General features: G+C 53.1%; 5 protein-coding genes across 5 annotated transcripts; 3 read left to right on the top strand and 2 right to left on the bottom strand.

Moving 5' to 3' along the window:
• Positions 1-532: 532 nt before the first annotated feature.
• On the bottom strand, positions 533-3,492 carry SEC21 (coatomer subunit gamma; the record flags this gene model as incomplete). Its single annotated transcript, XM_062875314.1, has 4 exons — positions 533-765; positions 845-2,978; positions 3,038-3,348; positions 3,417-3,492. 4 exons carry the CDS (start codon positions 3,490-3,492, stop codon positions 533-535), a joined length of 2,754 nt encoding a protein of 917 aa, XP_062738561.1.
• A 731-nt stretch (positions 3,493-4,223) lies between these two features.
• On the bottom strand, positions 4,224-6,824 carry QC761_120310 (uncharacterized protein; the record flags this gene model as incomplete). Its single annotated transcript, XM_062875313.1, has 3 exons — positions 4,224-4,641; positions 4,711-6,319; positions 6,467-6,824. The coding sequence occupies 3 exons, from the start codon at positions 6,822-6,824 to the stop codon at positions 4,224-4,226; spliced, it is 2,385 nt and encodes a 794-aa protein (XP_062738560.1).
• An 861-nt stretch (positions 6,825-7,685) lies between these two features.
• On the top strand, positions 7,686-9,780 carry GDT1 (GCR1-dependent translation factor 1; the record flags this gene model as incomplete). Its single annotated transcript, XM_062875312.1, has 3 exons — positions 7,686-8,704; positions 8,760-9,648; positions 9,710-9,780. Exons 1-3 carry the CDS (start codon positions 8,138-8,140, stop codon positions 9,778-9,780), a joined length of 1,527 nt encoding a protein of 508 aa, XP_062738559.1. The 5' UTR covers positions 7,686-8,137.
• An 838-nt stretch (positions 9,781-10,618) lies between these two features.
• Positions 10,619-12,170, top strand: QC761_120290 (uncharacterized protein; the record flags this gene model as incomplete). The annotated part of the gene is made up of 4 exons (XM_062875311.1): positions 10,619-11,230; positions 11,287-11,360; positions 11,524-11,594; positions 11,647-12,170. 4 exons carry the CDS (start codon positions 10,619-10,621, stop codon positions 11,745-11,747), a joined length of 858 nt encoding a protein of 285 aa, XP_062738558.1. The 3' UTR covers positions 11,748-12,170.
• A 743-nt stretch (positions 12,171-12,913) lies between these two features.
• On the top strand, positions 12,914-22,638 carry QC761_120280 (uncharacterized protein; the record flags this gene model as incomplete). Its single annotated transcript, XM_062875310.1, is given in 4 exon segments — positions 12,914-14,809; positions 14,819-14,917; positions 15,001-22,341; positions 22,394-22,638. Coding segments are annotated over 4 exon segments (8,016 nt in total). The 5' UTR covers positions 12,914-14,478.
• Positions 22,639-23,710: the final 1,072 nt, after the last annotated feature.

Genomic DNA, 23,710 nt, shown 5'->3' with positions numbered 1-23,710 from the left:
TTAGAGGTTGGAGAAACCCAAACCCCACTTTTGACTTGTTGCTTAGCCCGTGCAAGGGTCGCCGATTATCCAATCTTATCGATCTCCAATGCATCACTTAACCCACTTTTTGCCAGCGGCTTTTTGCCTGATGCACTTCAACCCAACGCCTGGATTCCTTGGCAACGACAAGCTGATCATCAGGCCCCCGTCTGTCACTGACTTCACCCCTCACCGCACGGCATCACATGTCAAACATCAACTCACCACACACTCCAGCATGTACCTTGTTGAACCACCCATTTTCACTGTATTCATCAGATGTCTACACTTCGGCATTTTGTCACACACCAGTCGTCAACCTTTATCCCCCGCCCTCCATTTTCCATAGCCAAACACATACCCAAACCATCTCTCACTTTGCACAGAAACCCTCCATTATAGTTAATAATTCTCTTCAATTTTCCCTCGCCTTCACCCCCACCCCAACGCAAACCAAAAACAACCAACAACGGCCAAGTATAATAAAATAGGTATAACGCCAAACAGGTCATTAAGCAACAGAACCAATAACAAGAGCCGCCACACCCTCCTCCTCACTCCTCACCGTGATCTTGGTTGTCACGCCCGTCTTGGATGAGTAGGCCATCCTCACGTTGGCCACCACCCTGCCGCCGCCGACCGTCTTGCCCAGCAGCTTGAGCGTGTGTGTCGTCTGGTTGACTGGTACATCGGTGCCCTCCAGAGGCTGGAGTGACAGTGCCTTGGCTAGTTGTTCAGTGGCATCTAAAAAAAAAAAAAAAGAAAGAAAAAAACATGTTAGTAAACCAACGATATCGTAGTAAAAGTGGGGGAAAAAACATACCTGCTATGCTCTTCATCCCACTCAGCTGTAGCGTCTCCTCAGCCTCGTCCCCTTGCGCGCCCACCTGCTCCCAGATGTGCGCAAAGTTGCTAGCAAACGCCGGCACCACATAATCGGCACCCGACAAGTCAAACTCGGAAACTTCGTACTCGTCATCATACCCAGTCTCCTCTGGCTCGCCAGTAGTGGGATCAATCTCCTTGCTGGTGAACTTGAGAACGTTGCTGAAGGTGGCGATGGGAAGAGCCCCTTCGCCGTTCAGCTTCTGGAACGCAACATAGATCTTACCTGGCTCATCCGTAGCCAGTTTCTCAGCCTGAATGATAAACACCTCTTGCAGCTCTTCCTCGTCCGAAGGAGTAGCCACAACGGAGACATTTTCTAGTATGGTGTCGGGAAGCGTGTTCTTAACCTCATACTGCAGCACAATGTGCTCCTTGAAGATGTGCTTGACCACGCTGACGACGTACTCGGTCTCGGCCTCCGTGAGCTCCACGACAGGCGAGGATTTGAGCACGGGACCAAACTCCTTGAGCTCTGGGATGGCCAAAAGCTCCTGGGCATACTTTTGCGCGGTAGCGGTGGCAGAAGCCGCGGCGTCGGCCGCCGAGGGAGCAGCCTTGGTGGGGCCGGTCTTTGGTGGCTTGAGCGATGGTGTGGTGGCCGTGAGCTTCTTCGTCCTGTCCTCCGCATCGGCCTGCTCCCGGGTGACAATTGGGATCTTGGAGACGTCGAAAGAGTCGTCAAACACAGACTTGTCATCAGATGTGACGTACATGACGAGCTGGTGCTCAAAGTATGGAAGAGAGAACATGCTGTCGTTCTTGACGAACCTCGTCGCCAACTCATCCTCCTCGTGCATCAGGCTGAGGTTGAGCGCAGCACGATCGCGGACCTCATCATCCACATCGTCCAAGCAGCGGGTGAGCAAAACATCCACACTGCGCTTGACCTCGGGGTCCTTCTGGCCAACACCGAACTTGGCCAACGCGGTGACGGCGGCGGCGCGAACAAGGGCGTTTTCAAGCACAACACGGTTGTAGATGTACCGGATGTACTTGGTAGGCTGCGAGGTCTTGGGGCCTTCCACACCAAGGAGATGCAGGATGCGAACAGCAAGCTTGGTAAACTCGCAGTCCTCGATGAATTCGCACAGATGGGCGAGAGCCTCCTCCTTTGACTCGGGGACAAACTTGATCAGATCAAACATGCTCTCCACCACGGCGCGCTTGAACTCATAGCCACCCTCATCGCGCAGGACGCCGCTGAGGAACTGGAGCATGCCGGCCTGCTTGCTAGGGAACTTGAGGCAAAGCGTGCGGATGGCCTCCACGATGGTAATCTTGAACTCATCCGTGATCTCAGACATGAAGCCGGAGATTTGCTTCATGAGACGATCCACACTAGCCTCGTTGCCGGTCTTGAGCAGGGTGGTGATGGCGAAAGTAGCAATGGAACGGTTGCTGTTGGAGATGAGGAGCTCGATGTCGGGGTTGCAGACGTTGACAACATTGGGCTTGAACGAGGCGATGTTGTGCAGAATACGAAGAGCCGCAAACTTGGTGACAGCGCGAGGAGAGGTGAGGAAGAGCTGGAGGACGTGGACGGCCTGCGAAACCTCGGCGTCGGTGACATCCCGCATGTCGCAGATAGCCTTGGCCGCCTCGAAGTTGACCATCTCGCTCTTATGCCTGAGCCAGCCATCCAGCAGCTGCATCATCGGCCTCCTGAGCTGGGCATCCTCCTCGGCCAGCTGGGCGGCAAGACGGACGAGCATGACGATGGCGGCGGGGTTCTTCACAGCGCCGGCCGCACCGAACTGCTGCACCATCTTCACCAATGCCATCCTGTCGTGCATCCTCATCTGGTACAACAGACCGATAGCGTGGTACTGGGTCATCGTGGAGTTGTTCACGGGAAGGTTGGCTGAAGACGAAGAGAAGCCGAGCGAGAAGCCACCGGACGACTTGGTGCTAGCAGCCGCCTCCTGGGTCTCGCTTTGCCATCTCTTGACGACTTCTCTGGCGATGGGGAGGAGGTGATACGACGAAACGAGAGCGGCAGAGGAAACGGTGGGGTTCTTGTCGACGATGGCAGTTTTGAGGACTCGCTCGATGGACTGGACAGTGGTAGCCTGTTTGGTTAGGAGTGTTAGCCAGCTGGGCAGAGACACTTGGACGCCGCAGCTCGTACATCAATAATGCGGCAGAGCGCTCTGATGGCATTTGGGCGATAGATGGCATCTGTACTGCCTCCAGTATCCTTCATGATGGTGCTCGTGACCATGATGATGTCCTCGGCGGAGCTGGCGAGCTCCTTGATGATGAGGTGGACCATCTGGCGCAGACTGGCATCTTTGTTCTGGAAGAGCTTCGAGATGCCGAAAAAAAGAGTGGTTGCTTCCGTGGTAGGGAACTTCTCGCCCGTGTAGAGGAGCAGGCCGATCTTGGTCAAGAGAATGCGGCATCTTCGCGGTTGGATGGGGGAGCTGTTGAACAGTCGAGCTGCGGACCGCCAGTTCGTAATTAGCTGATGGCCACTGCACAACGCAACGGCAGCGGTTGATTCCTACCTTCTTGAAAAACCTGGGTCCGGTCAATCTTGACCAGACCAGTATCGGCATCCTCGTCCTTCTTCCCGTAGCTCATGGTGGGCAGAACGAGACGGTTTGCGCTGGTAGAGCTGTGTGGAAGTCGGGCTCAGCAGTTCGAAATCCAACTCGCGACGTTGCCAATTCATGGATGGCTTGCTGGCCAATGCCCGCGCCATTCAGCGGCCACCGAACCGCCCCCACAGCCCAGGGGGGTGACAATGAGACGCACAGACCAGCCCCCAGCTGCCATGTTGCGAATTGTGGGGTCACGTGCACGCCCCTTTCGACGACATCAAACAGAGCATTGAACTTGTAGATTAGGGAACCGTAGGTGGCCAGCATGTTATGATGCAGTACCGAGTACAGTTGTTCAAATAGCCATGTTGAGTATTGTTATTCCAACAAGAAGCCCTACAAACACTGTAACTCCTAGCTAAACTATCAAACTCCAAGTTTTCCCACCCATTTTTTGGTTTCCTTGATGGTACAAACTTTAACAAACAATGATATTCGCTGCCTCTCCAGTCCGTATAAAGTTGACGGAGATACTACCGATGGTGCCCATTTAACGTTATTCAACATCTTTTCTCGCCCAACGGTTCCCATGTAAAAAACTTATAAAAAAAAAGAAAGAAAGAAAAAAAAAAAAAAAAAAAGAAACTAAAAAAAACTTCATAGTGGTTATAACCAGAGGATTGGCGGCCGACCACCGGTCATGGAGGGGATAAGTCGACCCTAGTTGGGCTCACCAATGTCCGACGCCCACTGTGCTATAGAATCTGCGTCCTAGACAGTTGTAAGTGGCTGCAGGTCCGAGATTACAGGCTGAGCTTCGGCAGAGGCGTCCATCGCCGGGTCGTGCACCGGGTCAGCTTCGGATTTACCGTGCTCGGAAAACCCATTATCTTGTATGCCATCTTGGCCGCCATCCATACCGATATCGTTGCCCTGCACGCCATGCACAGCACCTTGGAGAAGTTGGGGATCGTGGGGCGGGGGAGGAGGAAGCGCGTCCATCTGCGCAACAGGTGCCGCATGGGCCGCAGCGGTGACGGAATCACCAAATTCCGTGTTGATTGGATGGCCGTTGGCATCGAGATCAGATTCTTTGCGGTCGGGGTTCTTGCCGCAAGCTTTGACGGCTTCTCTCTCTTTCTTCCCCAGCACGACGAGATCAAAGCCCTTGGGGAGAACGCCATCGACCCTGGAGAGAAATGCACGTTAGTAATCTGTGGCAAGGCATTGTGCTGATCACCATGACAGGCTGACTTACTTGAGGAAATCTTGCTTGAGCAAGCGCGCCTTGTCACGGAGGGCCTGCTGATCCCGAGGCCGCTCGAAATGAATATTTCCCTCCTTGATTTGCTTCTCGATAACACTCCACTTGCAGCCGTATGTGTGAACAGCCTTGACCAACTCCCGAACATCATTCCGCACCCAGGCAGAGCGCACTTGCGGTTCTCTGGCCTTCCGATTGGCAGCCGATATCTCCTTGGATCGCTGAGTGAGAGCATCAAAATCGGGCTCCAGCTGAGTACCGGGGAGAGGGGGGTACTGAATGGGAGCTGCCGGCTGGACAGGAACGACTTGGCCGTTGGCAGACGGGTCGGACTCTGCATCGGCATTCTTCTTGCGTCTAGCACGCTTCTTCGGCTGAGTATTCTCCTGGTCACCGCTGGCATCCGCAGCAGCTGCCCCGCGTTTCTTCCTACCGCCGGTTGTCGTCGTCACCTGTGCGGCAGACTGAGCGTAGATAGCTCCGTTCTGGAAACCGCTTCGCGGCGCCTGATCACTGAATCCAGGGCTCGACTCTTGGCTAAATTCCGGATAGGGGATCCTTGGGTAAGTCGGCAATGAGGAAGGGTAGCCGACGTTGTATGACGAAGCAGGATCTTGAGCCATTTCGGCTTCCAGTTGGGTTTGAATCTGCGAATCAATCCTACTCGCATCGGATGACTGGCCAGGCAGAGGGAGTTCCGCAGCATCCAAAGCCTCCTTGGTACGGAGGAAGCTGTCCTCGACCAACGCGCGGAGATGTTTGACAAACTCAGAGAAGTCATAAGTGGACTGAAGTTGGTTGAGTGCTTGGTCGAAAGCGTCTTCGGTACCAGGCGTCAAATGTTGATTGAGAAAGTGCTCGCACAGCGATCTGAGCCGCGTCCACGCTCTCTCGCTGTGCAGCGCTGAGTCGGGGTCCTCAGGGTCAACAGGTTTCAGTTGAAGCTCATCCTGGTTTCCTCCCAAGGCAGCTTCCACTTTGCTGGCCGAAATATCCTCGCCACTCCAAATCTTGGCAATCATTTCGTATGGATGAAAGTCGATGGAGCCATCTTGCCGGAACTTCTTGAGGGTGAAGATTGAGAGCTGCGTCCGAATATCGATTACCATCTCAGAAACACCTGCAATGTCCTGGTCCTTTGGTATGTAAAACTTGGGGAAGTCATCTTCCCAGGACTGAAGGAGAGGCAAGTAATCCTGCTGCTCCGTTGTCTGGATGTCTTGAAGAAGCGCGGCGAGATTGGCGAGGTAAACAGTCCGGTAAGCCTCGTACCATGCTGGAGTGCCTTCGTGGTGCCCCATGGCTTCAAGAACAAAGGAGGGATCGATGGTAGGCTCGCTGTTCTTACCAACGTAAACCCTCCGGAAAGCATCATAGATAAAGCGGATCTGCTCATGGGCTTCCTCCCATCCTTCATTGTCTTGATCAGTGCAGAGATGCTCAAAGAACTCGACGCTTGTGTTTTTGAGGTCGCGTAATCTGCGGGTCATGAACACAGTTTGACGCGCCCGCTTGCCAGGGGTCTCGTACTTCACAGAAAACGGGACACTTGTAGCTCGAACTGGCACATTAATTGGGCGTACGGGGGTTCCCAGAGCAGCACCTGGGAGTCCGGTAGTGTCTAGGACATTGTCAGCAACCAGTTCATCAAACCCAATCTAAAACAATAAGAACAAACTAGGAAATATGAAGTTCAAATCGAGGTCGGCGCCTTCGACAATGGGAGAACCGGGCAAGCTGGCCGACCTACTCAGATGATCCGCCTGGGATGTCATTGCTGTGTACACAGAGTCACTGACAGCAATGCTGTTGAGGCTTGCCAGACTTCCGCCGCGTTCACTTCGGGGAGCGCCTCTTCGTGAGAACTGGTACACGCTTGGACCTTGGACATTCTTAATGCCCGGAGGCGGGGGGGGGCCCATGAGCCCATCCTGAGATGGAATGGCTTGGATGCTCTGCTGAGCAGGAGACTGGGTGTTGATGCTTGGGGTGGGCTCACTTTGTTCTTGCTGCTGTACGGCGGCCTGTCGAGTCGAACGCCGGGCGCGACCTGCACCTGTGTCGGTGCCAGCGCCACCTCTGCCGCGACCTCTGCCACGTCCAGACATGTTTTGGACTGATGACAATTGCTGTTTCGCTGCAATCGTGGCTTTGATGACAGTCAGTAAAACTGTGCGATAGAGAAGGGTTGGGGTTAGGGTTACCAAGAACGAAGTCGTGAGGTTGTTGTGAAATCCCACGCGTTGGCGACAAAAGTTGTGTTGGCGCGCTGCCACTGCTGCTGGCCAAAAAGGCCTTGGCTCTCAGTTGGGCTGCTCGATCCATTGTTTCACGTGATCTCCTTAACGCACGGACTTGATAAAGGCACGAGCTTCGAGAGGTTGGTGGGCTTGGTCACCGCACGGACCATACATTGTTTGTGGTGGAAGGTTGGGTGAGAAAATGGTCTTGCAGCTGGGTGGGAAAGTCGCTTTGGGGATGTAAGTTTCTACTGCGAGTTAAAGAGTTTAAAAAACAGCTTTTACACCTATAAAATGAAATCACGAAATTTGAAGAGTCAGAAGCGGATCCATGGTCACTGCCTGGCATGTTGCTGTAAGGGTTAGGGTTAGAAGCTGCTTAAGCATGTCATGGACTGAACACAACAGGTCTTGCAAATCTGCCTGAGCAAAACCTCTCTTAAAATGTTTCAAAAGAAGCTCCAAGATCATAGTCTATGCAGATCCTAAATAGCCCAGATCTCAAAACACAGCCAACTGGCCTGGAAAAGTCAGTAGTTGACCAGGCTATAAAGATAGCAGACAAGTAGGAACCCTCGTGGCTGGTATACCAACGCTTACACTGACGACGCTGTCTCGACCAATGATCTGATCACGTAATTCAGATATGTTTTCGGGGTTGTCCTGGACATTTCCCACCCAAATGTTACCCTCTATGGTGTTGAGCCCCCCGACTGGTAGAGAATCTAGATTCGAGTGGCTGTGCGGTGAAACACCCTTTCCCGTGCAGCCCGCTAAGAAATTCATCCCCAGAACACCCCCTGGCAAGGATCCGCGCAGGCCAGCATTCCAACAACCTCGCCTCAACTTTTCCATCTCTACAAGTACAACCGTTCTCGTGTTTGCTGCTGGCTTCTAACCCGCAGCTCGTTCTCTTTCTCTTCTGACAATCCCTTGTGTATACCTTTTTCAGCAGAAGACAACATAATCATAATCGCAACAACTGCAACACGCGGCGGCATCGACACGGTTTCCTGACCTTACCTGCAGCACGTAGGCCCCCGATTTGCGCCATACGACAAAAGCCACGGCATAACCGTTTTCGGCCTTCCTTCGTTGCGATTCCAGTAGAACGTTGGCAGTCACACCACGACATACAAAATAGAACTAGCATTCCCTTGCTGTCACGTCTTTAGCCCACGATGAAGCTGCGTCATAAGCAATCGCCACTCGTTCTCCTGCTCCTACAGTCCCTTGCCGCAACCGCTGTTCTCGCCGAACGACAGCTGGATAGGGACTCGGTTGCCGCCGACTCCTACAGATCAGACCCCATCATTGACACACCAGCTGCCGTCAAAAAGTATGGTACCAAGGATGCGCCGATTGACGGCAAGGACGGGAGGCCCCATGCCGGTCCCTTCGTCGAGCTCGACAGCGCATCCGTATCCTCCGAGTTGCCTGTCCTGAAAGACCGGCCGACCGATCCTACAATCATTGACGGAAAGAAGATCCCGGACAGCAACGACGGAGTCATGGATGACAAGAATCGATCGGAGCCCAAGAAGGGCACCACAGGATTGGAGGGCGGCGTGAGCGAGAAGGACAAGGAGCGGAAGCTCAAGGAGCAGACTGGCGAAAAGGTTGAAAACAAGCCCCAGGCACCAAAGGAAGCACCTCCCCTTCCACACGCTGACCAGGAGAAGATCCTGGCCGCAGCTGGAGATGGCGAGGGCAGAGATAAAACGTCAGAGGATGTCTCCGGTCTCGAGGTTGGTTTTCAGTATAACCTGGTCAATATTCACGTGATTGCTAACAGTGATTTAGAAACCGGCAGACCTTCCCGAAAAGACCCACGACAAATCCCTTCCTTTGCCTGATTCAGCCGCCAACATCGACCATCTGGACATCACTAAGGGGAGCAAGGGCCAGAGTTCGGGCTCCGGAGACGATGAAGCCGAAGGGCTTATTCGACCTTTCCACTCGTTTGTCCTGTCTCTCACCATGATTCTCTTCTCTGAAATTGGTGACAAGACGTTCCTTGTTGCTGCCTTGATGGCGATGAAGCATGACCGGATGGTGGTCTTCACGGCCGCTCTCAGCGCCTTGGTTGCCATGACTGTCCTCTCGGCCATGTTGGGTCACGCCGTGCCTGCCCTAATCTCGGAGCGTCTGACGCATTTCCTCGCCGCTGCGCTCTTCACCTTCTTTGGTATCCGACTGCTGCGTGAAGGTCTTGCCATGAGCCCGGACGAGGGTGTTTCCGCCGAGATGCAGGAGGTGGAACAAGAGTTGGCAGAAAAAGAGCAGGAGGCCAGAAAGCACGGTCGTAGAAGATCAAGTGTTTCACCGTATGCTCTGGAAATGGGCCTTGGCACTCGCAAGTCCCGATCCAAGTCTCGCTTCCCCACTCCTCCTCGCAGCCCTTCGAGTTCGCCCGAGAGCCGCAACCGGTCTGGTCGTAACGCTCTCGGTGGATTTGTATCTGGCTTGAGCAATCTCTTTTCGCTGCTCCTGAGCCCTGCGTGGGTGCAGACCTTTGTCATGACTTTCCTTGGAGAGTGGGGTGATCGCAGTCAAATTGCTACCATTGCGATGGCGGCTGGTCAGGATTATTGGTGGGTGACTTTGGGTGCTGTCTTGGGCCATGCCTGCTGCACTGGTGTTGCAGTCATTGGAGGCAGAGCCATTGCCGGCAAGGTCAGTCTCAAGGTTGGTAAGTTGCGTCCCCAAATATTCGTCCCATACGTGACTCTTTGTTAACACATCACACAAAGTTACTGTTGGAGGCGCCATCGCGTTCCTGGTATTCGGCTTCATCTATTTCATTGAGGCCTTGTACTCCTAGGCCGACAACATGATCGCGAATGTAGCATCTTGGCTGTGCCAGCTGCTTCAGCTGCATCAACCCCACGACAAACCCGGGCGGTAAGCCGTTTCTTCGATATTTGTTGTAATCACACATTCGCACATAAAACGAAAAGCATATTTTTCAATTCTACGCTGGACAACTCAGCAGTTAGGGACGTTTACTACTACCGATACATGGGTTCTGTATTATACTAGACGCTAGGGAGGACAACTTGGACTGGGTGTTGGTTGAAATCTGTATTTGGCGAGAGTTCTCTTGGATGGGGTGGAGGACACCTGGAGGCATGGCGAAGGGAAAGTACGGTAGAGGGAAATGATTCATAGTGTTTTCTCTTTGCATCGTCATGTTATGCTTGAGGTTTACACTCGTCGTCTTCAATGCAGTGATCGGCTCATCTGGTCCCCATGGAACGCTTGGGCCACCTCAAGGAGGAAACGCACCGGGGTTGGGGGCAAATGTGGGTCCCATTCCCGACAGGAAGGTGCCAAAGTGTGGAGCTGACCGTTGAAGGAACAAGCTGCCAAGAACGTCATGGAAAACCAATGACGACATACATGGCAGTCACCCGAACCACAACAGGAGCTTGCAGCTCAGCTTTGTTGGCTACAAAGGTGATTTCTTGTCTCTAACAATTGCTTCTGCTTTTCCTCAAAATGTTGACAGAGATCACGACCACCCCGAGTCCCATACCTTAAATTTCTTCCCAAACAACTCTTTAAAAAGCACCTACACGACTCCCCTCCAGACATCATCAACCTTGATAAGTCGCGATAACGATAAGGATAACCACCACATCCGACACGACACAGACAAGATGCCCAACCGACTTGTTGAACAGGCCCAGGAGGTCGCGAAAGAGGACATCGACAAATACAAGGCCCTTCTGAACGATGCTGCCAAAAGCCGGTCTTACTTGTATCCCATCAAGGGGATTTTCTACTTCATGTCCCATCGCGAGCTGTGGAAGCCCCTGGCTTCGAAGCTGGTACCTTACCTCGGGCTCTATGCTTCAGTCATTGGACCCATGTTCTTCTTCACATATCTCCCTCAGTTGGCCATCATGGTCTTCGTGAACGGGCCTCTCGCTGTGCTCACAACTATCCTTCTTGTCCTCAACGAAAGCGCAGCCGTTGTCTCGATCCTCTCGAAAAGCTTGCTGCTCCAGGACGCGCTTCTGGACACATTCGACGGTACACTGATCGCGAAAAATAAGACAGAGATCGTTGCAAGTGGCAGAGAGGTCAACTCTCGGGGAGACGCTATTCAGAAACTGGGCAAGGCACTGAAGAAACCATTCAGCAAATTCAGCGTTAAGGAGCTGGTTCGATACTTCATGTACTTGCCTCTCAACTTTATTCCGGTTGTTGGAACAGTGGCCTTCATCATTATCCGCGGCCGGGCTCGTGGCAACTCTGTTCATGATCGGGTTAGTGGAAACATCTCTTACCCACATACCTTAACTCTCGCTTACATGGCTTCTAGTACTTCCAACTCAAGGGATGGTCTGCATCCAGAAAGTCTGAGTGGCTCTCAAAGCATAAGGGCCCCTACACTGGGTGAGTTTATATCTTTTCTCAGACGCCTCCGAAAGTCTTGGATTCATGAAGCACAAATCGCTTCGAGAGCGCACATGTCGGCTAAACTATCCACCTGCGACACTCTGACGTATCACGCACAATTTGAGGTTTTGGTTTGGCTAACCATGACTGACGTTACCAGTTTCGGAACTGCTGCCACCCTTCTCGAGATGGTTCCGGTGGCGTCCATCGTCTTCTCGTTCACCAACACAGGTAGGTCTCTTGGAAATGGAAACCCAATGTTTATTGCTGACATCCTATGTAGTTGGCGCTGCTCTCTGGGCCGCTGATATCGAGGGCAAGGATACCGAGATGACCAAGGCCACAGCCCCCGAACTCCGGGAGGCGGCCAAGAAAGTGGAGTGAGATCTGGACTCGTGCAAAGGGCCGAGATTACCTGATCGACCAGGGCCCGGTCACACAGTCCCAACGGTGTTCCTTTCAGCATGATACAGAGAAACCCATGTGAAGGTGAGGGCGGCATTTAGGGGAGCAGCATCGATAGACGGTGGAGCACGACATTTTGACAGCGCAGCATGCCGTGCCACCCTTTCGACGCTCGGAAATGGCGAAGGTTTATCGGCGCTGGAAGTTCCAACATTGTTTCATAGTATCCAAGCTTGCGTGGGATTTCTTCTCACAGGGTTGAGGTGGTCAAGGAGCTCAAGGGCATGGATTTGATGGTTCTTAATTCGTCTTAGTTTGCATTACGGAAGGCGTTCTCCGGCGTTTTGCCTGCAGGTTTTCAAAGAAGGATGCTCTGTCTTTTAATGGAACGTTGTTTTGCACATGCTGTCTTGTAGGCTGGGCTTCAGGACATCCAGGTGAACACAATTAAAGACAAAAAACGAGCCAGAAGAATAGGCCACAGTGTGGACCTACATTCCACAATTGAGGCCGTAGTAATGAGCAATTGAGGTTTCCAACGACTACAATGCAGAATTGCACACATCCCACGGCGACACTCGGATAATTGATGGCCTTTTCCATGACACAGCAATACACAGCACTTGTGAGATATGCTGCCATCTCAGCACACATTGAGAATTCAGGCACCGCGAAACAAAGTGCAACCCAACACCAGGAACAAGCAATCTAGTTGTACGGCAGCTTGCATATAGCGACCCCTGTCAAGTAACCATCGACCAGCTCTGGCGTGATGCAAGCACGACAACAGATACCTGTAGCACTTCTTCGGCACCTCTTATCTTAGCTGACAAGCTCTGTCAGGAGCTACAGCACCGGGGCAGCTTCAGTTCTTTCACCAATGTCACCAGCTCCCGGCCTGAGCAACTCGGGAAGTCCCTTGGTACTCATCCAAAGGCTTGAAAAGACTAATATGATGTTCCATAAGCCTGCCACCCCTCAACATTTCCAGAGCTGATTGTTACTACACATGATACCAGACGAGGCGGAACGAAGACGTTACGTCGACGGGGCACATACCTCTGGAAGGAACCGTATCCGACCGGAGAACATGTCTCTCTCTCTCTCTCTCTCTCTCTCTGTTTCTCTCTCTCCATCCGGGGTGAACAAGTTTCACTTCATGGTTGTGGGCTTTTTGGGATGAACAGACTCCCTTGGAGAAAACAGGCAGAAACAACCGATATTATGGACCAGAGCTAGGATCACCGGTCATCGGGATAATCAGCAACCCCAGCATCAATCAACTGACTGAAGCTGCCATGTGATTTCAAGACAGGCAAGGCGTGGCTGACAGAGCGAACCTCCCACCCAAACAAGCATTAGAGAAAAGAAAACAAGACGTCGGGGATCGGGAAGGCCTGACAGCGGCAGCTCCCACAATGGGCGGGTGTTCCCAATCAGCTACGGTTTCTCCCTCTTCTCTGTGTGCCATCTTGCCAACAGTTGCGTTCACTTGCCTTACTCTGCGCAGGAGCAAACAGAATCCTGGGCGGGGCTGCCCAAGGTGCACCCGCTCAGCCATCCACTCGCTGTTCCCGTCTCATCCAAACCCTCCTCACCGCTTTGAGGAGAGCGAAAGGCCACCGCCATCACCATCATCACAGAGGACATGGATTCTCCAGAGTCACCCAAGAAGTAAGTCAGGCCGATTTCAGATGGATTCTCTGTCGCTCCAGGCCGAAACCGAGTGTTAGACAAAGATCCAGAGCAGGGGGGCATGAGAAGACTTCATTTCAAGTCGCTGCCGTTAGGGAGGTATTGCATTATCTCCAGCATGTGGCCACATCTGATGCTAACACATTGGACATGCAGACCTCCTTCTCTCCAGTCCCATCCAAGCTGTTCCAGGCAGCACAGGCATGCTCCTTCCATCCTGAGCAGAAGGACGGAACATCGGGAGGCCGGGGACTCGACGGTTCCCAAGAGCGGAGCCCCTCGTCGCCTTCGCCCTTTCCCGCCCCAGACAAGACCGATATCTCTCGTTCCATGTGCTACTGCCTAACCTGACGCCATTCTCGGGCGACGTTGAGGAACTTGTCCCGCTCCAGGTTCCATCGCCCCTTCCACTTCAGTTCAGACACCCTGATAGATATGAGGTGGCAGGCAGAATGCGGAGATTTTCTCTCGAGTCTCGCTGATCTCAGGGGTGTTCCTGCTATATCTGTCCTTGTTCCTCATTTCGCGGGTCCGCCGTCTCCCGCTTCCCTCACCCGCTCCTTCCCCCCATTGCCTCCTACTCCACCTTCCAGCCGGCTTTTGTCTTCTCGTATCATTTCGGCGGCCTTCTGATCGTTCCTCGCCGGGGCTTGCCTAGGTATCATTCACCCCCTCCCACATCATCACCATCGATAGGGGCAGAGGAACATACCCCGAACACGTCGTTCATTCTTGAATCTCTGCCAGCACCGCTAGGTCAACAGATCTTCGAAGAATCGAATCTCAAACTTTGTTCTACCATACCCTTTTATTCTTTGCTATGTCATAGTTCATGACTTTGCCGCATGCTTTGCTTTGCCGTACCAATCAAGGATAGACACCAGACCCTCTCGTGCATCCAGCCTGCCCCGAACAAGTATAGCTTCTCTCACGAGCTGTTTCTTGTAGGGGTGAAGTTTCATCAACCACATACCGCCGAGTGTCAGGCCCCCGACAGTCTTGCTTCCTCACAAGGATGAAGGCTTCAGCCGTGGTTGTTGGCCTTGCTTCGGTCATTACCATTCTCAATTCGACGCCTCTCACATTGGCTCGTGAGGATGGCGGTCTGTGGTCACGTTTCAGACGGGCAGTTGGACTCCCTGCTGTTCCCGAGGTGGGAATATCACATGTGAGCTATGAGCGTTTGGTGCCTAGGCAAGATCGAGGAGAGGATGGTGGGGATGGTGGTGGAGATGATGGCGACGATGAGGATGGCGATGATGATGGTGAATGGACGGATGATGGTGGTGATGATGATGGTGACGGTGTCGATGATGGTGATGATGGGGATGATGGAGATGATGGGGATGATGGAGATGATGGGGATGATGGTGATGATGAGGAGCCACTGGGATATGGGCCCCCTCCGCCACCTGTTTCAACTACCAGTGGGGGGTATGGCTACACTACGCCTGGTAAGTTCTGCGTTTTTGTTTTGTTGGCTATCATGGATCGTGTGCTGCTGTGAATAGCTTACTGACCTTTGATGGACATATAGGAAACCCTTATGACACCACTGGTTCGAATGAGCCGGCGAAGACGACATCGTCAAATGCGTACACTTTCACCACTCCAAGCTCGACTGGGGGGTATACGTTTTCGACGTCCAGTACGGAATCTTCCGAGAGCACGTCTCCTTACCCTATTACATCGACTACCTCGGGCGTGTCTTCCACATCTACGGAGGGCACCCCTACGTTTACGACAAGTTCGGAGACATCAGCCAGCGCATCATCTTCTCCGAGTGTTACGCCTTCTCTCGGCTCCTTTTCGGTGACAGGGTCGCTTCCACCTGAATCGTCAACATCTGTCTCGATTACTAGCTCTGTGTCGTCTAGTGCTTTGACCAGTACATTGTCTGGATATTCAACTGGGCCTTCGAGTAAGAGTCCTTCTGCTTCTTCCGGTGGCCCAACATCGAGCACAGGCTCAGCATCGACCGGGATCCCTACCGGCAGCAGTTCCGGGACTTCTTCCGTGCCATCATCTGTTTCTTCGGTCACTAGCTCGGTCTCAGGTCCAAGTTCTGTTCCAATCAGTCTTTCAAGCACATCAGGGGCTAGTTCCAGTGAGGTACAAACTGCAGCATCCAGTCTTAGCAGTGGCTCGATAGAGCCAACCGGGTCTTCAACAACTTTGATCAGCTCATCTATAGTCGGGAGTACAGAAACGACCACGCCGGGCACAGCAACGACGGCTGCGACCACAAGCTCTCCGGTGTCACCATCATCCACTTCTCCTAATGAGACGTCGAGTAGCACAACGGCCGCAAGCGAATCTCAGTCAACAAGTGCTTCTGCGGTGCTGACAACAACCGGGACTGTGACACTGACAGCGACTGGTACATTTATTTCGATCTCAGGTTCAATCTCCATGGTGTCGCCGAGCACCTCGACCTTGTCTACCGAGTCCGCTTCTGAGACGCCAATAAGCACTGGCAGCAGCCGCACTGGGACCGCCGCTTCATTGTCGACAATCTCTGTTGAATCGTCAAGTTCTCTTTTGACTAGCGAAACAGGAGGCTATCCTACGTCTTCGTCAGGCCAGCCCTCAGGATGGAACTCGACAGCCACAACCGCCCCAACTGGGTCCGGTGGAAGCTCTACGGTTCCAGGTGCCAATACAACACAGAGTGAAATCTCTTCTGTCACTCTTACGCCATCCTTGACTGGCTCAGTCTCGATCAGCACAATTTCGCTCGGAACTTCTTCGTCAGTACTCAGCAGTTTGACCAGCAGCATTCCCTATGTCAACACAACAACTGGTGGTGCATCAGTCACAACATCGTCGTTGCCATCGTCAAACAGTTCAGTATCAGTGCCAGAATCTAGCACTGGAACTTTGCCGTCTACAAGCACTACACCATACGGATATAACACCACGTCTTCAACAACGGGAGTGGAGGGTTCAGTAACTGCTACATCCTCGTCATCGGCAGGTCTCTCGACCTCGACCTCTTCGGTTCCGGTTCCAACGACATATCCTTATACCAACAGCTCCTTGCCTTTAAGTGGAAGCTCAACCGCCTCTGAACCATTTGCACCCTTTGGTCCTGGAACGTCTCGCCCTGCAACAACATTGGGACGCTCATCTTCCTTCTCAAATGTGACTGGCACTTCAACGTCTGGAGGATTGCCTTCAACATCTTCATTTGCCACTGTAACATCTTCGTCTTCAGTCTCAGTGACAACACTGCCTTCTGGATCTGGTACCAGTTTTGGTTCAGCTGGTCCAACTGGCTCATCTTTGCCACCATTCCCGTCCGGCAATTCGAGCTCCAGCCTTCCAGGCTCCGCTGGTCCCAGCACATCTTATCCATTCACCACGCCAGGAAATGCCACCTCGTCTACCGTGTCAAGCACAAGCAGTAGTACATTGCTATTTCCAACTTCATCGACTGGATCCATCCCACTTGGCACCGCCACCTCTTCGCAACCGGGCACCTTACCTACAACTTTTGCGTCTGGGACCAGTGTTACAATACCATTTCCATTTCCAAACTCTACAGAATCCGGAGGCAGCACCAGCATTGGAAGTAACGGCCCTGGTCCAACGCCATCAAGCTATGGGACATCAATTGGAATCTTTTCTGGGCTCTCCAGCGTGCCAACCGTGGTATCTCCCTCGTCAGGTTCGACTAGCCTTGTGGGCACAGAGACCTCTGGTTTTTCAGTGTCTGCTTCGAGCTTCGGATCATCGTCAGTGCCTTATCCACTTCCAAACAGTACTATCAGCTCTGGTGACACTGTGCCTGGGTCAGGGGTGGGCTCTTCAGCTGCAACCCTATCATCTGGATTACCTGTAAGCTCGCCGTCTCTGTCGTCTAACGGCTCTGTGCCTGTGAGCTCCAGTAGCCCTGGTGTGCCGACAATTCCACCGGTGCTGTCGTCTTCGCTTCCATTTCCTTTGCCAAATAGCACATCAACCGTCGCTGGTCCTGGTACTGGTAGCTCGCCTACTGGGACGACACCCCCTATCAACACGCTTTCGACCCTCACACCTACTGCGTTGCCGACAACATCGGCTCCATATCCTACTGGAAATACTACAGTCCCATCTGCGATCCCCGGCACGAGCGGTGCACAAACAAGTACGGTATCCGAAGGCATCTCTTCTTTGACGGGCAGTCTTTCGCCGTCTGTTCCTTTTCCATTGTCAAACTCCAGCTCATCAAGCTATTACTTTCCTACGGGCACTGGTTCTTCTGGAGCATCATTGCCACCAAACTCTTTATCTTCTCTGTCCTCAACTTCATCTGGTGTTCCAGGAACAAGCGCTCCGTCTGTCTCGAGCCCCAACGGCACCTCACTAACATCAAGTGCGCCGTACCCAACCGGGAACTTCACCACGACGCCAAAACCAACAGGGAGCTCTGGTCTACCATCAAGTCTTTCAACATCAACCCCGGGCTCTCTTCCTTATCCATTTGCAAACTCTACCACCATCGTCGGTCCTTCGGGAATAAACCCGATACCCGGGACCGAGAGTTCACTGACTGTGCTGTCACCTGGAACATCAAGTGGAACAGCACCAGCCGTGTCGACTGGAAGCGGAACGGCATCATATCCTTGGAGCAATTCGACTGGAGTAACAAGCGGACCATCAGGAACAGGCTCAACGTCTGGCACCGCAAGCGAGACTTACATTCCGTTGACGAATATCACAGCCTCAATCTCGGGGACAGAAATTGTCACAACTGCATCATCGAGCGGAACTGCACCGTCCGGTCTTGCATCTTCAGCCATTGGCACCTCGTCTGTGCCATATCCGCTCACAAACACATCTGCTTCGTCCCCGGGCCCAAGCTCGCCTGGGACTAGTCCCATCGGCCCTACCAGTTCTGGAATATTTGGAAGCACAGTCACGAACTCTGTCCCTCCTTTCCCTACTGGCAATTATTCAGTCCCATTTGGTACAGTCACAGCCCCAGGTAGTATCAGCACGGGCGGCTTCTCAACGCAGCCAACGGCTTCATCCAGCTCGGTAGCTAGTCCAGGACCTTCCTATCCCCTGGGAAATTCAAGCACGATAATTGGACCAACCGGATCAGGGTTCTCAAGCGGATCGAGTTCTTTATCAACGAGCTCTTCTGGCCCTTCCTCTAGTTTGCCTCCTTTTCCACAGTCGAATTCATCATCCACTCCACCGACAGGCTCCGGACTGCCAAGTGGTGCCATCCCCTCGTCTGGTTATGGTTCCTCGACCGTGCCTCCCTTCACATTCACCAACTCTAGCTTCACTGCAGAGCCCACTGGTGCGCCAGGGTTATCTACCGGGGCAACTGCTTCATCTGGATCAACAATTCCTTCTCCCTCCGGCAGCTCGACGAGTCTCCCACCCTTCCCACTGCCCAATTCTACCTTCACATCAGCGGCGACAGCTGGGACTGGCGCTTCTAGCCAAACAGTCCTCACAACGGGAACAGGATACCCAGCATACTCTCCTGCGAGCCCTCCATTCTCCTTGTCAAATGCTAGCTCCACTTTGGGACCGACAGCCTATTCGAGCGATATAGTGCCATCACCATCCGGAACAGGCGTGATTGGGTCTTCATCGGGTGTTCCTTCAAGTCTTCCCCCATTTCCGACAACAAACACGAGCTTTCCTCAGGGTTCTACAAGCGCACCAGGATTGTCCACGGCGCCTACATATTCAGGAACGGGTATCTTCTCTATTACAACTGGATCCTCTTCCATCACACCACCATTCCCAACCTTAAACTCAAGCTCGGTACCCACAGGCTCAAGAGGAACTTCTGTTCCCGGGGTAGCCTCTTTCAGCACTGGGATCAGTAGTGTGTTGCCTGAAAGCTCTTCTGTCGTGGCCCCATTCCCAACTACCAACGGCACTACTTATCCTGTACCTACTGGCACATCAAGACCCTTTAGCACCGGAGTTTCAAGCTCAACGCTGCCGTCTACCGAAGCACCATTTCCGTTCCCCAACACGACGTTCCCTGTCGGGCCAAGTGGTACAGCACCCGGACTCTCAACCTCGGGAACCGGGATTTCTTCCTTGTCACCATCATCCTCTAGCCAGCCACCTTTTCCACTACCAAACTCTACTGTTCCGGTATTCCCCAGCAGTGGCACTGCGGGTCCGTCGCCAGATACTGTGACAGGTGTTACTAGTTCAATCCCACCGAGCTCGGCATCTGCCCCATACCCGTACTCAAATACGACATCGGCACCTGGGCCAAGCGGTTCATTACCAGGGACAGGAACGGTTGTGCCGCCAGCATCCGGGACAGGTGGCACCTGGGTTTCCTCTCTTTATCCCACGAGCAGCACTCCATACCCAGTCGGCAATACAACCACGCCTTTATCAACAGGAGGAGTCACTGGGGGAACAAGCATTCCTGTGATTGAGTCTTCCAGCGCAGCACCATATCCTTACCCGAACTCGACTACCCATGCTATCACGACTGCCGGTGTGACAGGGACAGGCCCCAGTCTCACTGCACCGTCTAGCACAGCACCATATCCTTTGTCGAATGTGACTTCGCCTATTCCTACTGGGACTGCCGGTACTGGGACGGCTCTTTCAACGTCTCTCTCCACTGGCATCGCGCCTTATCCTTATCCAAATGGCACCATTACAACCCCATTCGGCGGTTCTACCGGTGGCTCTAGTAGTGGGACAGGGATCTCATCAGCGCCTTTGAGCAGCAGCGCACCTTATCCCTTGACAAATGGGACGGTGACTGGGTTAACCAGCAGTCCTACCGGAGGGCCAACAGGGGGAACTGGATCATCTTCTGCTCCCTCTAGTAGCAGCGCGCCCTATCCTTTCACAAATGACACCACTATAGGACCATTTAGCGGTCCAACTGAAGGAACAGGTAGTGGATCTGGGCTTCCGACAACGAATGCCCCCTATCCTTTGACGAATGCCACATCTTTCCCAGCCGGCACTGGCTCAATAGGACCCTCATCCGGCCTCCCAACCACCAGCCCTCCATACCCGCTTCCAAACTCAACTGTCACCACCGGTGGTAGTGTCCCCTCATCTGGCCTACCAACGACCACTGCGCCGTACCCGCTCTCGAACACCACATCTTTTGGGCCTGCTAGTGCCACTGGAGGGATAAGCACCTCTTCAACTCTTTCAACAACTGTTCCGCCATTCCCATTGACCAATGCCACAACGACACCGATTCGTACAGCCACCGGGGGCACAGGCGTATCATCGAGTCTGTCTACGAGTATTCCACTCTACCCCTTGCCCAATAGCACATATACCCCAGCGGAGAGCGGAACTGGAGGCACAGGTTCTTCATCGGGCTTGCCAACAGTTAGCCCGCCATATCCATTACCGAACACCACTTCCGGAGGCATCACTAGAAGTACCGGAGTTTCCTCTGGTCTTCCTACGAGCAGTCCACCGTTCCCACTGTCCAATGTTACATACTCAGCTGTTAGCGGCAGTACTGGCGCGACGTCAGCCCTTTCGTCCACACCTCCTTTGTACCCATTGCCGAATGTAACATACACTGTCCCAGGCAGTCTGACAGGTACCAGTCCTTCACCTGGTCTTCCGACGACAAGCACTCCCTATCCATTGACGAATGTCACTTCAACAATTACGGCTGGCTCTGGTACAGGATTGTCCACGGGCACATCCTCCACTGCACCGTACCCTTTTGGGAATACAACCAGCACCACGACAGCTGAACCTTTTGGGACGGGAGTCTTGCCTAGCTCTTCGGCACCAGTCACAGGAAGTGTCATTCCCAGTTCTGGAACTGGTCTTCCGACCACCAGCATCCCTGGAACATCACAACCCTCGGCCCCGTATCCTCTTCCAAACTCAACCTCGCTCACTGGGCCTACGGGGTCATGGGGCCCTCCAGGTACAGGCAGCACGTCAGGGACAGGTCCAGCGACATCTGTGCCGGGCCTTCCATCGACTTCAGTTCCGTACCCCTTCCCGAACACAACCCTTCCTGGAGTTCAGTCTGGGCCCTCAAGCGCTTTGGGCACAATCACTACTGAGAGCGGTAGCCTAGGGACCGTTTCGGTATCGAGCATTTCAGGATCATCGACTCCGCCATATCCAGCAGGAAACTCGACAATACCCATCAATCCAACTGTCGTATCAGGGACAATTGTCACTGAGACTGGTGGTTCTGAGCCTGTGTCCACCAACAGTCTCTCATCTATTCCATTCCCCTTCCCGAACTCAACAGAAACCTCTGGGCCCACGGCTATTCCCCCACTTCCAGGTCCCTCGAGCAGCTTCCCTCCTCTTAACTCATCTGGGACCGCGCCGTACTCCTCTCCGGGAACCATTGGGACCGGAATTTCCAGCTCTGCATCTACCCTGCCATCAAGCTCTGCACCTTACCCTTTGATCAACACCACAACTACTGTCATCAGCGGAACAACGGTGATCACTGTCACGACTGGTACAGGCTCAGCCCCGCTATTGTCTACTGGTGAATCGACGACAGGCCCCATCTTGTCCACTGGCATATCGTTGACAAGCAGTTCAACTCCAGGCACGGAATCTTCAGCGCCAGTGATAACTTCATCTCCGGGTGCAACATCTGGAATCTCGACCCCATCCTTGAGTAGCATCACATCTGCGCCATTCCCCTATCCGAACGTCACCAGTTCCACAGATACCACCTGTTTGACCAATTCCACGACGACACGCCATCACCACTCAAAATCGAAGCATCATCATCACAAGACGAGGACACACTCCACTGTCTCTGGGGCCTTTTCAACGACGTGCAACGAGACGACTTTCAGAACACTGATCTCTTCTCGCGTCTCTGGGACCGTGATCTCCTCGTACTGGAAGAACGTCACCTCAACGATTAGCCAAAGCCTTGGTATGTGTATCACTTTCTGACTGAAAAAGGACCATGGCTAACCTCCATGTAGGCACTGCACCAGTCAGAACTAGCTTCCGCACTGGTATTTCGGAAACGTCTACCAGCGTCGAGTCATCGAGCCATGAAAGCTTCACCACCATGCCGATGGTTGTATCGCCAGCTCCTGCACCAATCTCAACTTCAGCGCCACCAATCGCAGTCATCACGCCTTTGAAGAATGGCCAGGGCCCACTGGACCACCATCACGGTGTCAATGACACCGCGCCTTCACTGTTTCGCAACCCGAAGCCATAAGTGAGGCTGGCACCAACAAAACCAAGATCATGTCCAATATATGAAGAAACATGTGGCGGATGTGATGGAACTTTGTTGAGATTTGTTTTTTGACGTTTGATGTGTTGCTTGACAATATCGAACGATGTTGCACATATATCTTTTTTTTTTTTTTTCACTTTTTGACGCATTTCTGGCAATGCCAGGTCTGAGCCCACAACATGTCTAATTCTTTCTTTTGTTATGTATTTGCAGGAGGCAATGTTGGAGTCGAGGAAAAGCTTGATCGGTTAGATTAATACACGGGTGGTGACCATTCATCTATGCTTATTTATCTGACAGAGCGGTGCCATGGGTGTGTCTCAGGGGTTAAAAAGGGGCTCAGCAATAGCAACCCTAACCCTCTCGGCTGATGGCTCTGACCCAGCAACAGGTGGGGTTAAATGCCAAGGACTATCCACATGCATCCACTGGCAGCCCTGTCATCCAAAGGGCTCGAAAAGCGATCACGTTTTCCAGATCGGAATTTCCCACGTTCTTGACGACATCACTTGGTGGGGTTTTTCTCAGCAATTGAGACCGGTAACGGACTCGTAAACCGACATCCACCGACAACCGCCGTTACGGGAGTCGGGATGCCCTTGGATTTGACAGATTCAGGTCCGGAGGGGGTGGCAGTGGGTGTGTGAGTGAAGGGCCCCACTTTGCGTGTGAACAATGGGTGAGCACGTCATCCGAGCTAAAAGGTGCGACTTGCGGGTTGATTGATGGGTTGTGGGTCTTCGAGATGGAGGAGGGGTGTGTACCCGGGAGCCTGGAGACTGTTTGGATTGGGGAGGACGATGATTGAGAAGTTGTAGAATGGGATTTGAGGTCAATTGCGATTGGGAAGAAGGGGTGATGTGGAGGACGAGGGTAGGGGCGGGGAGGTTTGCAAGTTGCATGTCTGGATGACAATGAAGTGAGGCTATTCAAGACCAGCCAGCTACGAAAGGCAGGCATGAAAGAGGAAATATTAGCCCCTCCCCCCTCCCCCGCGTTGCACGTCAAAGTGGGGGGAGGGGTTGACCTTGTTTGATGTTTTGATACATTC

The sequence above is a fragment of the Podospora bellae-mahoneyi genome (assembly GCF_035222275.1).
Source record: "Podospora bellae-mahoneyi strain CBS 112042 chromosome 1 map unlocalized CBS112042p_1, whole genome shotgun sequence".
Lineage (NCBI taxonomy): Eukaryota > Fungi > Ascomycota > Sordariomycetes > Sordariales > Podosporaceae > Podospora > Podospora bellae-mahoneyi.
This window is presented reverse-complemented; position numbering and strand designations above follow the sequence as displayed.